General features: G+C 57.5%; 1 protein-coding gene across 3 annotated transcripts in view; it reads left to right on the top strand.

The window, feature by feature from the left end:
- The window catches only part of ZFYVE28 (zinc finger FYVE-type containing 28), a 118,229-nt gene that overhangs the window by 59,350 nt on the left and 42,612 nt on the right, over positions 1 to 16,267 (top strand). For all 3 annotated transcript variants that reach the window (XM_032395483.1, XM_032395484.1, XM_032395485.1), the window contains exons 2-5: positions 868 to 1,008; positions 10,060 to 10,197; positions 12,067 to 12,269; positions 13,737 to 13,826. In XM_032395483.1, coding sequence (XP_032251374.1) covers positions 868 to 1,008; positions 10,060 to 10,197; positions 12,067 to 12,269; positions 13,737 to 13,826 — 572 coding nt within the window. The remainder of the gene's footprint in view (positions 1 to 867; positions 1,009 to 10,059; positions 10,198 to 12,066; positions 12,270 to 13,736; positions 13,827 to 16,267) is intronic.

The raw sequence follows: 16,267 nt of genomic DNA, 5'->3' as shown, positions 1-16,267 counted from the left end.
TGTGAGGGGAGAGGGCTGGTGTGTGAGGGGAGAGGGCTGGTGTGTGAGGGGAGGGGGCTGGTGTGTGAGGGGAGAGGTCTGCCTTGTTAGGGGAGAGGGCTGCTGTGTGAGGGGAGACAGCTGGGGTGTGAGGGAGAGGGCTGGGGTGTGAGGGGAGAGGGCTGGGGTGTGAGGGAGGGGGCTGGCTTGTGAGGGGAGAGGGCTGGTGTTGAGGGAGGTGCTGGGGTGTGAGGGGAGAGGGTGGTGTGTGGGGAGTGGCCTGGTGGGGCTGGAGCTGAATGGGGAGCGAGTTCGGGACAGTCTGCCATCCTGTCATGGGAGCAGGGCACTCGGGTTTTGCTCCAAGGAGGGTGGGTGGGTGGTGAGCCCCTGAGGAAGGGGCTTCCTGCCACAGAGCACTGGCATTATCTGGTGTTCCGGAAACCGGGCTGAGGACCTGAGAAGATTCTAGAGTAGAGCAGGAGTTGGCAAGCATTGATGAGGCTTCATTTGAGGAAATTGTGTTGTTAGTCTGGTGCGCTTCCTTCACTGGCTGGCTGTCACTGTCGTCTCATTCCATGAATAGAAACTGATTATTCAGAGCCGAGTCTATGAACCCCATGCAGCCTCGACCCACTGTCCACGAGCCCCTCGTCTGTGAGTTCCTACTACTGGGAGCGTCGGGCCTGGACATCTGGCTTCCCCACAGCGGTGCTGTCCCCTGGGGCCCCGCCGTCAGGGCGGCCTTCTGAGAAGTGGGCACAACCCTATGGGCTGGAATGCAGATGGAGTTTGGGAGGGGTCAGGCCAGGTGTCCAGTTAGGAGGCGCGTGGGGCTTCCGTGAGGGGTGATGCTCCCATTCACACCCAGGCCTCTCTCCCCTGCAGAGGTCGGACCCACAGCTGCTCGCCCAGTTCTACTATGCGGACGAGGAGCTGAACCAGGTGGCCGCTGAGCTGGACAGTCTGGACGGGCGGAAGGACCCGCAGCGGTGCACACTGCTCGTCAGCCAGTTTCGCTCCTGTCAGGTGAGTGGGCGTGGGGCCAAGGGGCCTGTCGTGGGGGGACCTGAGGCTTTGTCACCTGCTCACACACTGTGAGCACATCTCAGTGTGGCCTGGGCACTGTGCTGGGCGCCCCTTGGTCTGGCTGCACCCCGGGCCTGGAGGAGGGACGGCCCGGAGCAGGCCGGGGTGGGGAGGAGAGCCAGGCGACAAGTGCAGCTTGCACAGGGCACTGTCGCAGAGCAGATGTAGGGGGAGGCTGGATGACCGGGAGCCCGCAGGGTCTTAGCCAGGGAGCCGCTAGCACAGGAAAGGGGCCTGGCTGGGGGAGCCATGCGCAGAGCTCCCGGCGGGGGTGGAGGGGAGCGGCTCAGGCTCTCTAGCTATTGCACAATTCGGAGCGGGCTCTGGAAATGATGCTAGAATGTCCTCCCAGTTTAGCCAACGACCCATGTGAGAGCCTGAGGTGTGATGCAGTTTTGTCAAGGGACAGTCAAGGTCTTTCACAGAGTTTCAGAACATTTTGGTGCATTCTGCCCACAAGTCTTGCTGGATTCTCTCTGCCCTGGGAGGGGAACTGGGGTGTGCTTCCCAGATCACAGGGAGGGCAGGATGCAGTGGGAGGGATGCCACAGAAGCCAGCATCCCACTGTGTGTTTTAAGCATCAGGGGAGTTAGAGGAGGATTTTGGTGGGAGGAGCAGGTCCTGGCTGGCCCTGGAACGACCAGGAGGCCCTCCCCTCTCCTAGGGGACTGGAGGGGTCAGAGGGGTCTCTGGACTTGCTAGGCCATCAGCGCTCTCCCTTTCCCACCAGAAGATGTCCTTCCTTGTGCCCACCGCACACCAACCTTGCAGCTAGGAGGTCTCCCTCCATCATCCCCACCTGCACCCCTGCCTGCGCCCCCCACCTAGGCCCCCACCTGCACCTGCCCCCACGGTAGCTCTGTGCCCCCTGCAGTGACCTGGCCAGCTCACTGGCTGATATAATTGCAGTTTACACAAACTGACCAAATGGGATGGCAGCTAAACTGGGTGCTTCGTAGAGCCTCAACAGGGTAAAACCAGAAAGGAAAACTGCTCTGGAATTAGGCGTGGGCAAGGCACTTTAAGGGGATCAAGAAACAAGTCATAAAAAGCTAAAAGAACCTTGCACGAGCATCTTTAATTTCTCACTCCTCTCTTAAGACTCCTGTGTCAGGGTCCCAAGACCACCCCAGGGTCGATGACTCGCTAGGAGGACACACGGGACGCAGCATATAGTCGTGCTCACGGCTGAGATTTATCCCAGTGAACACAGACAAAGCAAAATCAGCGAAGGGAAAACATATGGGGTGGGGGGGATGGGGGGGACGAAGTCCAGAGGAAGCAGGTGCCAGCTTCCAGCACCCTCTCCCGGGGAGTCCGGTGGGACACGCTCTGTTCCCGGCAGCGCGTTGTGACAACACGTGTGGGGTCTTGTCTGCTGGGGAAGCTCGTTAGAGACGCGGAGCAGGGCTCTCGCTGGCGCTGGTCCCGCAGGCCCCTCTCCCTGGCTCGGCCCAAGCCGCAGACCCCCGGGAGGAAGGGGTGTCGGCACCGACCACAGCGTTGGCGCGGACGGGGGAGGCACAGCCGGGGAGCCGGGAAGGCTCCTGATGGCCAGGACCGGACACCTGCCCAGGGCCAGCGCTGCGCGGGCCTCTCAGCACACGGGGGGGCTGCGGCGGGGCTCCTGTGCACAGAACAGCACGGTTAGGAATCGGGGCTGCCGAGTCCCGGATCCCGGCCGCGTGCTCTGCTGCCCACCCAGGAAAGGGGAGTTAGCTGGGGACGCCTTTGTGTACTCGCTACAACTTTACAAAGACTCATCACAGTAACATATTTGTTTAACTGGCTACTTACTGGGCGTGGGCTGTGTAAGGGCTCCGGTCCTAGTGAATTTCTACAAAGCTCAGGCATTTAAATTGGAAAGTGTCTTCATTTCTAACATTTGTCTTAAACAGGGCGGTTTGTCTTTTCTGCTTTTGACTGCTGTTTCACGTTCTATTTGACTGTCACAATGCTGGGTTGTTCATTTGATTGTGCATTCATTCATTCATTCATTCAACAGCAGTCCCTCGAAGAGGATCTTCCTCTGTGTGGAGGGTGGGCAGTGCCCCAGAAGTGAGGTGGGTATGGAGGGGGCAGGTATTTGGGGTCCCTGTATTCACGGAGGGGCTGCTTGTACACGGGCCCATGTGCATGATGACAGGCTTGCTGTTGCAACGTGGAGTCTGGTGACCTGCAGTTAAGATGTGGAGCTCTGACAGGTCGGTTGATGGCAGCCCACTCTGCAGGGCCACTTGGTGGCCTTGATTTTAGAGCACTGTCATCCTAGGCAGATCACTGAAGGCCAGATTTAGGGGCCCCAGGCCCCTGACGTTCTCGAGACCTGTGAGTCTGTCCCGGGCAGGACGTGGCCACCACTGCCAAGATCAAGACTTTTTCAGCTTTGGGGCTGATGGCTCGGCACTGCCAGTGGGACCTGTCCTTGTCCCACTATTGTCTCTGACCCTGGCCTCGGTGACATATCCCTGAGTCGTCTAGTCTAGGTGTCTGGGGCATCTCGAGGCCCCATCAGCCCGAGTACAGCCCTCAGCTGAGCCTGGGGAGTCTGTGTGGAGCATGCTTGGTGGCACCAGCCTGGCCTGGCTCAGCCCTCCAGGGGCCCCTGGAGGCATCCACATGTGGGTCTCTGGCTGGGTCCCATTCAGTTCTGAGTCAACACCCTGGCTCGAGTGTGGGGCTACATTCAGGGAGCCCAGTCCTTCTGGTCTGGGAGCTTTGTCTTCCTTAGGGCAGGGGGGGGGGGTCTTCACAACGGTCCTCTGGGTAATGGCCTCACCACTTAGTTCCTGCTGGGAAGTCTGATTTCTCTCACCAGTGAGTCTGGGGGGCCTCATGCACCCCAAGTCCAGCCAGAACGGGAGCCAGTGCTCTGTGACCATCTGCTTGCTCAGCTAGCAGTTGACAGATGGTTGGTGTCCAGCTGGTTGGCCCTTATGAGTGCAGGTGGGAGCTGCAGGCTGCGGTGGCCACGAGACCCACAGAATGAGCTGCCTGCTCACTGGGGAGGAGAAGGGCAGGTGAGGGGCAGGTGGGGGGCACATGAGGGGCAGATGGGGGGCAGGTGAGGGGCAGCCAGCACTTGGCTGCAGACCACTTTTGTCCCAGGCTACCCACTCAGCCAGCTCCAGGTGGGGGTGGCGGCTTGCTGGGCCCCAGGACAGGGGAAGTCCCATCAGTATTCATCCCGCCAGCGGACTTCTCTTGAATGAAGGCCTGTCACAGGCCCTGCCCTTGGGGTGTAGTATCTCAAACTTTTCTGCCCCATAATGGGGTCTCTTAGGTAAAGTCTCCAGGCCAATGCCAGGTACAGAGTAGATGCTCCAAGAACAGGAGCCTTCTTTTCTTACAAGAGCGATGCTGTGAGAAGCACATGGGCTGGGTTTGTAAAGAGCAGCCGGAACCGGCTCTCCGAGGGTGACATGGGGGGGGCGGGGTGCGCAGGCAGCGAGGGGCTGGGAGCCTGTGAGGTAGAGAAGGCCAGGGACCCGCACAGCGGTCCCACCTTGCTGGCTCTAATCTTAGGAGTCAGAGTCCTTCGTTTTCACCTAAATGACCTTTTACTTTGTGAAAATTGTGGGCTGGAGCATACATGAGTGTGCAGGTGGATTTCTGAGGACATTTGCGTGTTTGTGTTTTTTCTGGCTTCAGAAGCCATAAAGGATTAGAAATCATAGCTCAGGAGGACGAAATGAATCCTGGATTCTTGCGATGGGCTGAATTGTGTCTCCCCCCCGCCCCACATTCATACATTCAAGTCCTAACCCCCAGTCTTTAAAGACATAATTAAGGTAAAATGAGGTCATTAGGGTGGGTCCTGATCCAGTCTGACCAGTGTCCTTGTATGAAGAGGAGATTAGGTCACAGAATGCAGAAGGACAATCATGTGAGAACACTGGGAGAGGACCGTATACAAGCCCAAGAGGGAGGCCTCAGTGGGAACCCGGCCACTGGCATCTGCACCTGCGTCTCGGAACCCGCCCACCCGCACCTGCTTCTCGGAACAGGCCCACGCGCACCTGGGTCTCGGAACCCACCCACCCGCTCCTGGGTCTCAAACCCGCCCACCCGCGCCTGGGTCTCGGAACCCGCCCACCCGCACCTGCTTCTCGGAACAGGCCCACGCGCACCTGGGTCTCGGAACAGGCCCACGCGCACCTGGGTCTCGGAACCCGCCCACCCGCACCTGCTTCTCGGAACCCGCCCACCTGCACCTGCTTCTCGGAACCCACCCACCCGCTCCTGGGTCTCAAACCCGCCCTCCGGCGCCTGGGTCTCGGAACCCATCCAACCAGACCCGCTTCTCGGAACAGGCCCATGCGAACCTGGGTCTCGGAACCCGCCCACGGCGCCTGGGTCTCGGACTCCCAGCCTCCCAGCCTCCAGGCCTGTGAGGAATAAACTTGGAGCCGCCAGGTGCGGTGTTGTTATGGTGGCCCCAGGCACTAATACAGTGGGATTTGGATTTCATGGTGCAGATGGGCTTGAATTTGCTCTGGGTTGGATTCCGGCATCATCACCAAGCTGTTCTTAAGCCACACCGTAACTTTTGCCATCAAGGGAGTATAATTTTAGATGCTTCAGTGAAGAATATTAAATGGCAAAATGTGCCCCCCCCGACCTTGTACCCAAGTGTAGCTAGTTAATGGAGTCACGGTGGGCACGGAGGCGCCTTGCTGCAGATCTGTGATGTGAACAAGGCCACACCTGGCGAGGGACACCCTCAAACCTCCCCTCACTGGAAGGGGCTGGTGCCCACCGTGGCAGAGGTCGGTTCTCGGGGAGAGAGGGGTCCCTGGCGTGCCCTGACTGCGCACCCCAGTCTCCTGTCCGGGCAGGTGTGACTACATGTCTGCATTTGGCGTCCCAAGAGCTGTGCTTAGGAGGAATTGAGGCCGGGGGAGCCCAGGAGGGCTGGCACCCCTTGCCAAGGCAGGGAGAGGTCCTCACAGCTCTTGAATTCTTTGAATTGAATTCTTTGTTTTCATATTGACTTTTGAGAGTTCTTTGTATATTCTGATACCAGCCTTCATCCGATTATGATTTACATTATTTTCTCCCAGTCTGTGGCTTGGCTTTTCATTTTCTGCCTAGTTTTTTGAAGGACGTAAGTTTTAGATTTTGATGAAGCCCAGCTTATCCATTTTTCCCTTTGTAGGTCATGCTTTTGGTCTAAGAAGTCTCAGCCTGACCCAAGGTCATCAGATTGTCTCCCATGTTTTCCTTTAGAAGTTCTATAGTTTCAGGCTTTACATTGAGGTCTGTGATCCATAGTGACTTAACGTCAGTATATAGCATGAGGACTGGACCCACGTTTTTGTGGGGTTTTTTGCAAATGAATTTTCCGTTGTTCCAGCATCATGTGTTGAGAAGACTCTATCCTTTCTCCACTGAAAAGTGTTATTGCACCTTTGGGAAAATCAGTTTTCCAAATAGGTGGGGGTCTATTTCTGGGTTCTCTGTTCTGTCCCCTCGATCTGTCTTCAGGCCAGTCACACGCTGTCTCCATCACAGCAACTCTGTCCTGCGTCTTACGATCCCGCGGTGTCAGATCTCCAACGTTGTTCTTCTATTTCAAAGTTGTGGCTGTTCTAAGTTCTTTGCAGTTCTGTATGGAATTTAGAAACTGCTTGTAGAGGTCTATAAAGAAGCCCGCTGAGCGGGATCACACTGAATCTGTAGGTCAATACTGGGGAAAGCGTGCAGTTTTCCCCATTAAGCATGGTACTAGCTGTCCAGCGGAGCAGGGATCCTTGGATTCGTAGCTACTCAGGGCTTAAAAGATGGAGCCCCACTGCCTTCTCACACACACTCTTCCTGAGAAAGCCAGGGTAACCCTTCTCTTTGTTCTGTGTGGTAGCATTTTTTTCTCTTACTACTTGTAAGGGCTCTTTTTATTGGTTTCTATCCATTTCATCATGCTGTGATTTGCTATAATTTTCTTCGTGTTTCTTGCCCTTTGGGTTCTTTGAATTTCTTGGACCTTGTGTTTATAGTTGTCATTAAATTAGACAAAAACTGGCCATAATTCTTTCAAATATTTTTTCTGTCCCATTCCTTCTCTTGGATCTTGCATGATAGGTCTGACATCCTGAAGTCTTATTATTTCTTTTTCGGGCTCATTGGAGGGTTTCAGTTGCTTGTCTTCAAGTTTATTGTTCTTTTCTTCTGAAATGTCTGATCTGGGCTGAATCTCATCCGGCGTGTTTGTTTTCAGCTCAGATATTGTGATTTCCGTTTCTAGATCAGCTGGGTCCTTTTTATGTCTTCATGGTCTCAGCTAACTTTTGGAACATTCAGGAATCACTTGTAAGGGCCATCTCCATGTCCCCTGATGGCCACTGTGCCACCTGCCTCAGCTAGGCTTGGTTTTTCTTTTTATCGTGTGTCATATTTTCTTAATTCTTTGTAAGCCTGGTATGTTTTTTTTTGTTTTTTTTTTTTTATTGAATGCCTGATGTTGTGAATCTGGCCTTCTGGGAGCTGAGTATTTTTGTATTCCTGTTAAGTCTCTTTGACCTTAGTTTCGTAATGCGGTTTGGTTACTTACAAATGGTCTGATCCTCTTGGATCCTGTTTTTTAAGGTGTTAGGTGGGGGTCAGAGCTGAGTTCAGTCTGGGGCTAATCACCCTCCCCACTGAGGCAAGACATTTTTGGGTGCTCTGCCTAGCGCCCCGTGAATAGCTCTCTGAGCTCTGTGAACGGTTCCCTGTACGGTGTCCTCTCCTCCTTCCTGGTCTTGCCGGCCTGTGTCCATTCTCTGCTCCCAGGCCTGCGGGGTTTTCTCTGGCCAGCTCTCTCTTCTCTTGATTCTAGCTTCCTCAGTCCCTTGGACCATCAGCTCTTCTCTTCAGTGAGGGCGTTTGCTGGGTCCCGCTGGGGTGCCCGCCCTCAGGGCCAGGACCTGAAAGGTCATGAGCCAGCCAGTCACAGCTCTTGCCTTGCCTGTTTCTCTTCCCTTGGGGCCACTTGGCTGCCTGATGGCCAGTGTCTTGAGAACCATTGTCTTATTTTCCCCATTACTGCGGTCATCGTTCGAGGGAGGTCGATTTGGTTCCTGTTCCTCTGCCTTGGCTGGAATCAGAGGTTCCTGCAGATGTTTGCTGGGCACAGGGGACCTGTCAGAGAACAGAAGGAGACCTGCCCTCGCCCTCGGGTGCTGATGTCCTGCAAGCCCCCCACCAGCCCTGGCTCTTTCTGGGAGCGGATGTTGCCTGGGCACTAATGGTTTTGATGGCGTTGATTGTTCATTAGTTTGTTGAATCACGAGAAAGGGGCCTTCCTGCCCAGAAAGCCTTTTTTCTTTTTTTTAAGATTTTTATTTATTTATTTGACAGAGAGAGACACAGCAAGAGAGGGAACACAAGCAGGGGGAGTGGGAGAGGGAGAAGCTGGCTTCCCACTGTTCAGGGAGCCCAATGCGGGGCTCAATCCCAGGACCCTGGGATCATGACCTGAGCTGAAGGCAGACGCTTAACGACTGAGCCCCCCAGGTGCCCCGAAAGCCTTTTAAACTGGAGTCCCAGGATGGAGTCCCGCATCAGACCCTGCTCAGCGGGGAGTCTGCTTCTCCCTCTGACCCTCCCCCCTCTCATGCTCTCTCTCTCAAATAAATAAATAAAATCTTTTTAAAAAACCCATTTATAAGAAAAAAAGAAGTCATGGTAGTACCGCTTGACGCTGGTTGAATTTTATTTTTATTTTTTGTGTTGTCAGAGCTCAGTGTGCTGACGTTTTACATTAGAAAGGTCATGCTTCCCACTTGTGGTGACTGTTCATATCTGCTTCCTAATAAAAATGGAAGTCGAGCCTCAGAGGGCAGAAAGGAGAGGTGTTGAGATATGAAATCACCAAGGGCGAGAGCATCAGCTAGGGCCGTCTTTCTGGAAAGCAGCTTGCTGGGTTGTAACCAGAGCCCGTAAATGCACTGCACACTCTTGACTTTGTGGCTCCACTTTTGGAAACGAGTGGATCCTAAGGACATAACTGAACACTCGGAGTGTCACGCCCCACAGCCTGACGGCAGCATTGTTCCTGGGAGTGGAGAATTAGAGACGCTGTCAGTGGCCGGCAGACCAGGAAGCAGCGAGTTCTCCGGGTTTTACAGACCCAGCTCACACTGCCTGACTGACAGTCCGGGAATCCTGGGCTCTTTTTGGGGGCTGCCTGGAGGATCAGAGAAGTTAAGCAGCCTGTCCCAGGTGCACAGCCGTGAGGGGTGGAGTCAGGGTCTCCACCTCCCGGAAGAGAGGAAGCACCTCTTCCTTGCCAGCTGATTGATCTCTGGTTCCAGAAGAGTCTGAGGGAATGCTGCCTGGGCCAAGGAGCAGGGGCCGGCTGTGCCTGGCCATCTACACGGGAGTAAACGGAGGTCCAGAGAGGATGGGGTGGCGGCTTTGCCCCAGCCCCTACTGTGGAGGCTCCTGTGGTTGCTGGTGCTGGGCAAGGAGGCCCTTTTCCTCACACGGACGACGGACGGGCCTTGGAGCGCTGTGTGGCGGGCTTGGAGAAGGCTGGTTTGCAGACAGTCTCCCGGTGGTGTCCTTCCCTGACAGCTATCTTGTCTGTGCTGTGACCATGCCCCGGACGACGTGGACTTGTGATGTTAGTAGGAGCAGCAGAGCAGTAAAATCAACTTCTTGTGTGTCCGTCCACATAGCCACGCCATTGCTCGAGCTCTGTTGTAAGAGAGTCACTTACAGGGGTTCAGAGAGCTGTTCGCGGACAGTCCTTGTGGCCTGGGCTGCAGGGAGCCTGGGTGTGGGTCAGCAGCCGCTCGTGGGTTCGTGGTAGTGGGGAGGCTCCCCCGGCCTCCACGCGTGCCTAGCCTCCGTGAGCGTGAGCAGCAGGACCAGGGAGGCAGGGGGAGGCAGGACGTCCACTCTAGATGCTTCTGGAGCATTTGAACTTTTTGTAGCCATTGCAGAGCAAGCAGGGGTGTGTTACCGTGTCATCCTCGTCTTAGCACACTTTCTCGTTTCTGTTTCAGGACAACGTGTTAAACATCATTAATCAGATCATGGACGTGTGCATCCCCCAGGACCGAGCCCCGCGGGATTTCTGCGTCAAGTTCCCTGAGGAAATCCGGCATGACAACCTGGCAGGCCAGCTGTGGTTCGGTGCTGAGGTAGTGGGCAGCCGCCTGGGTCCGGGGTCACAGTGTGGGGCACTGTGCAGCTCCCCCATGTGCACCTGTGGGGGTTAGGGACCTGGTGTCTCCCCCTTCACGGGGTCATAACCCACCTGCCAGGGGTCATGGACGGTGCGTTCTGAGCCTGAGGCCGCTCGCCCCTTTGAGGGTCTGGGAAAGCCCTGAGCCTGCTCCCCAGATCTATACATGCAAATATGGACACGAAGCTCCACGAGCGATTTCTGGGAGGTTCTCAGGCCCCCAGATGTGAAGGGCCCACAGGGGGTTCTTACCAGCTTTGGGAGCAGCACTTCCCTCGCCCACTGATGGGGGGCATCCTTGCCCACGGGGCTGGGGGCTGCATTCGAGGCCTTACTGGAGCACCCCTCATCCGCCCCTCAGACCTCCCTCCTCCTCTCCCACTGGGGGGACTGCAGCCTGAGAGGAGGGTGCCTGCCCCGTGGTGGCAGGACCCGCCTCCCCCCAGCCAGCTATTGTCCGTGGCCCCACCTTGCGACCCCTCCCTGTCCCTGCTGAGGTTCGCAGCGTGACGCCTGTGCCCCCTCGGCCTCGCTCCCGATGAGTCCCTGGGATGCCACGTCTTCCTCTGGCACCGCCTGGCCCTGGGCCCGTCTGTCCTCCGCCCCACCCCCCTGACCCACCTGGTAGGAAGGCATCCTTGCCCACACTTTGATTGGTGCAGGGGGCCCCAGGCAGGCTGTCCCTGCCCCATCTCGGTTTTCCCTGCCATAGAGTGAGTTCCAGGGACAGGGACAGCTGTGGGGCTGTGACATGATGCAGGTCCTGTGCCCGGTGGCACTCAGGGAACTGTCTCCCCTGTGCGGGCCGGCCCTGGGGCCAGCCAGCTCCATGCTCCCCTCCAGGGGAGTGGGGAAATCAGCAACGCTGCACTCTGCCCCCCAGGAAAGTGCTTCTCGCCCCAGGTCATCTCTGGGTCACTGCTGACCGGGTTAGCGGTTGACGAGTGCAGGCCTGAGGCGGGCAGGGGGCCCCACATCACCACAGCCCCAAGTGGGGATTGCACGGCCACCCCTCAGCCAGGACCCGGGTCTGATGAGCACCCCATGTCACTGGACATGTGGAACATGCTGGGGTGATGCATGCAGCCCGTGCAGGCCTGCGATCTGCCCCCCGTTGCCCGGGACAGGTGTGGGTGGATTTGTGGGCACAGAGGGGCCCTCCTACCGCCCAGGAGCTGGGAGTCCCGCACTGATGAGTCTCGGCTCAGTGGAAGGTCAGTGAGCATTTGTGGGCGCGAGGTGTCTTTACTTCCTAGAAAGGTCAGCAGTCTTGGGGAGCGTGGTCAGCCCCCAGTGCCTCGTGCCGGAAGTGTGGCCGTGAATGTGGTGTTGAGGCGCTCCTGGGCATCCAGCACCCAGCTGTGGGCTGGGCGGGAGGGGGCAGGAGTCAGGACCAGGGCCCCCAGCACGGAGCCCCCAGACCCAAGAGTCCCGGTTGGCCTTCCCCTCCCTGCCTGCCTCTGGATCCGTGTGCGGACTGTCTCAGGGAGAGCATTTGTCGTCAGAGCTACGGCTGCTCTGGGTTAAGTAGAGACCAGGAGAGAGCAGGTGGCACGTCCCCGAGACGCTTGGCCCAGGGTGTGAAGTGGGGCTGTTCCCAGGAGAGGAGCCTCGGGAGGGGGCTTGGGGATGATGGGCACGCCTTGGCCTGGCCACCACTCCCCTGCCTTCCTGTCCCGCCGTCCTCAGGGCTGGCCCTTAGAGCACCTGCTCTCTGTCGAGTGGAGGGGAGGACCCCAGCCAGTCAAGCTCCAGGGGCCCCCTGGAAGCAGCTCTGATGCCGGTCACTCCCAGGCCTCTCCTGACCCGTGTCCTCTGCCCGCAGTGCCTGGCCGCCGGCTCCATCATCATGAACCGCGAGCTGGAGAGCATGGCCATGCGCCCGCTGGCCAAGGAGCTGACCCGCAGCCTGGAGGATGTGCGGGGTGCCCTCCGCGATCAGGCACTGCGGGACCTCAGCACCTACACGGAGAAGATGAGGGAGGCGCTGAGGCACTTCGACGTCCTGTTTGCCGAGTTCGAGCTGAGGTGACCCTGAGGCCTTTGCTTTCTGAGTCTGGGGGAGGCGCCAGCCCCCTGCACGCATCGCGGTGTTTCAAGCTGGATGGATGCGCGGAGGGAGGAGCCGGGACTGGTTCAGGGCCATCAGTCCGTGTAGTTAACCCTGGACACACGAGGTGGGGGGTGTGGGGGTCAGGCTGGGTGACCTTTCCAGGGGTCCAGCCCACCTCCTCTGCCTCTCCCTGATGCACCCCAGCGCGAAAGACCCGGGACGTTCCTGCAAGTAGCAGTCACCCGGAGTGGACGTGCCACCGCCAGCCTCCACCCGTGCCGCCTGCCCAAGGCTCTGCTGCTCCCCTCCTGCCTCGCCTCCCGCCTGTGACCGCCTGCCTCACCTCCCGCTTCGCTTCCCACCTCGCTTCCTGCCTCGCCTCCCGCCAGTGCCTGGGCTCACCGAACGGGGCTTGTTGGTCACCAGCCGCCCCCTTCACCCTATCTGTTCATCCGCTCCCTGCACAAACACCCGAGCATCACCTCCCCCACCTCCATGTGCTCAGATCCAGGACACGGAGCAGGGGCAGGGTGGCTGTGGCTCTCGGACGCGGGGACACTCCAGCTCCCTGGGGTGAAGGCGAGGGCCCCTCCGCAGGTTAGGATCACACAGCGCCCTCCACCCCACCCGTCGTGTGCCCCACCTGTCCCCTCCTGCCTGCTGCTGTCCCCAGCCTGGGGAGCCAAGGCGGAGCCCACCCCCCTCTCCAGCCAGTGCCTCCTGCCCCCCCGGGCTGCACTCACCTGCTCCTTCCTTAGAGGACACAGGCGGGGCCTGGGGGCCACCTCGCAGGGCTTTGGAGAGCCCAGGACTGGGGGGCAGGCACGCCACCAGCTCCCACAGACACGGAGACGCTCGCGGTTAGGCGAGAAAAAGCGGGACCCAAAATCCACGTCCATGGTGGTTGCAGTTAGTATAAATTGTCCGTCGTGTAAGCCAACGAAAGCAACCTAGATATGAAGGCAGGGCCCGCCGGGAGGCGGGAGCACAGACGATGTTTCTCCTTCTGTATCCTTTTCTGGCTTGTCCAGGTCCCAAAGAAGCTTTTATAACAAGAAAAAATCAGGGCTGGGGAGTTAGAAGCAAAGAGACGTGTTCTCACCTGGGGAAGGGTGGGACAAGGTGTCGCTTGCCCAGGAGGCCCCTGTGCCCCGCCCAGCGCTGGCCTCCCCCACCCTGCGGTCTTCACCCACTTGCACGCGCATCCATCCACTCACGCCCCACGGAGGCCGGCACCCAGGCGGGGCGGGGCTGCGGGTCCCGGAGGTGCTGGACTAGGCCCCACCCTGGGAGGAGCCTTGATTTCGACACAGATGGCCATGCCTCATGCCAGAAGCTGTGTACGTCTGAAGCACATTAGGCTTTCATCTGAGACGCAACTCTTTTTGGGGGGGATGCGTGGGTGGCGGGGGCAGCACTCACCTCCCTGGCTGTGTCTGCAGCTACGTCTCCGCCATGGTGCCTGTGAAGTCCCCCAGGGAGTACTACGTGCAGCAGGAGGTCATCGTGCTGTTCTGCGAGACCGTGGAGAGGTGAGGCCACCCCTGACCGCCACAGGACCTTGCTCCTCCCTGAGACAGCGCAGGGGCAGGGACGCCTCCAGCCCCCTTCCCCTTCCAAGTCTGCCTTCCCCTAGTGGGCACACCTACAGCCTCCTTCCTCAGCCCCACCATCCCCTTCCTCTGGGCCCACCCGATAGAGTGCCAGAGCAGCTGCCACAGGGAGCGCGGAGAGCTGGAAGCCTCACCTCCCTGCCTTCCTCACCTCTATACCTCCTCACCCTCCACACCTCCATGCCTTCCTGACCTCCTCACCTCCACACCTCCATGCCTTCCTGACCTCCTCACCTCCACACCTCCTTACCGCCTCACCTCCACATCACGCAGCCTTCCTTACCTCTACACCTTCCTCACCTCCGTGCCTTCTTCACCTCCTCGCTTCCACACCTCCACACCCTCCTCACCTCCACATCGCCTCACCTCCGTGCCTTCTTCACCTCTATACCTCCTCACCCTCCACACCTCCATGCCTTCCTGACCTCCTCACCTCCACACCTCCATGCCTTCCTGACCTCCTCACCTCCACACCTCCTTACCGCCTCACCTCTACATCACACAGCCTTCCTTACCTCTACACCTTCTTCACCTCCATGCCTTCTTCACCTCCTCGCTTCCACACCTCCACACCCTCCTCACCTCCACATCGCCTCACCTCCGTGCCTTCTTCACCTCCTCACTTCCACATCTCCTCACCTCCACACCCTCCTCACCTCCACATCGCCTCACCTCCATGCCTTCTTCACCTCCTCATTTTCACACCTCCTCACTTCCACACCTTCCTCACCTCCATGCCTTCTTCACCTCCTCATTTCCACACCTCCTCACCTCCACACTTTCCTCACCTCCATGCCTTCTTCACCTCCTCATTTCCACACCTCCTCACCTCAACACCTCCATGCCTTCCTGACCTCTATACCTCCTCACTCTCCTCACCTCCACACCTTCCTCACTTCCACGTCGCCTCACCTCCATGCCTTCCTCACCTCCTCACCTTCATCACCTCCTCACCTCCATGCCTCCACACCTCCTCACCTACTGCCTTCTGCACCTTTATACCTCCTCACCTCCATGCCTTCCTGATCTCCTCATCTCCACATCTTCCTCATTTTCTCATCTCCACACATTCCTCACCTCCATGCCTCCTTACCTCCTCACCTCCTTAGTTTATCACCTCCACACCTCCATGCCTTCCTGATCTCTTCACCTTTACATCTCCTTACCTCCTCATCTCCACCTTCCTCCCCTTCACCCCTCCTCACCTCCATACCTTCCTCACCTTCATGCTTTCCTTATCTCCTCACCTCCACACCTTCCTCACCTTCACACCTTCCTTACCTCCATGCCTTCTTCACCTCATTTCCACACCTCCTCACCTCAACACCTCCATGCCTTCCTGACCTCTATACCTCCTCATTTTCCTCACCTCCACACCTTCCTCACCTCCTCATCTCCACACCTCCTCACTCTCCTCACCTCCACACCTTCTGCACCTCCACACCTCCTCACCTCCACACTTTCCTCATCTCTATGCCTTCTTGACGTCTATACCTCCTCACCCTCCTCACCTCCACACCTTCCTGACTCCTCACCTCCATGCCTTCCTGACCTCTTCACCTCCACACCTCCTCACCCCCACACCTTCCTCACCTCTATACCTCCTCACCATACTTGCCCACCCTCCTCACCTCCTTCACCTCCCCACCCTCCTCACCTCCACACCTCCTCACCCCCTCACCCCCATCCTCCTCTCCCCACCTCCTCATTTTCTCACCTCCACAGGCTAGGATGGAGCCCTTGCTGGGTTGGAGGTCTCCTGAACAAGGTTTTGTGGAGTGAATCATCAGTATTTTTGCCATGCCTTGAACAGTAATTAAAGTCAGATTTTTGAGTGGATTTTGGGACTAAGATTTAGCCTAGAATGTTTGTTCTGTTTGACTAGTGCTGTGGTATTAGGGAAGTCTTGAAATTGCCTCATATCACCTCATAATTAAAGGCAGGTTATTCACTCTTTATGTGCTGAAAGACATTTCAGTTTGCTAAAAAATAAGATGGCGGGAAATACATTTTACTTGGAACCATCGTGACGTGATTCGAGCAGCGCCAGCTCACAGAGTGTAGAGAAAGCTGCTTGCGTTTGCCTGGGGCATGAGACTAAATCCAGGAGAGCGCCGTTCGTTCCTCAGGAAAGTGTTAAATTGTGCAGGGCAGTGTTTTTGTTCCACGTTTATTTTGCCACTTGAGCTGTTTCAATTTTGTGGCTAAGTAAGCCCATGGCGGGATAAGCTTTTGTGTTTTATTTGCCGGACACCGTCGCTGCCCCGTGAGCCCCCGCTCAGCAAGCACACCTTCCTCCTCCCTGCACCTTCTGTCCCAGAGATGGGATCGGGCAGGTGGGAAGATGGGGGAAGGGTAAG

Source organism: Phoca vitulina, unplaced genomic scaffold (assembly GCF_004348235.1).
Source record: "Phoca vitulina isolate PV1807 unplaced genomic scaffold, GSC_HSeal_1.0 scaffold85, whole genome shotgun sequence".
NCBI classification, from domain to species: Eukaryota; Metazoa; Chordata; class Mammalia; order Carnivora; family Phocidae; genus Phoca; species Phoca vitulina.
This window is presented reverse-complemented; position numbering and strand designations above follow the sequence as displayed.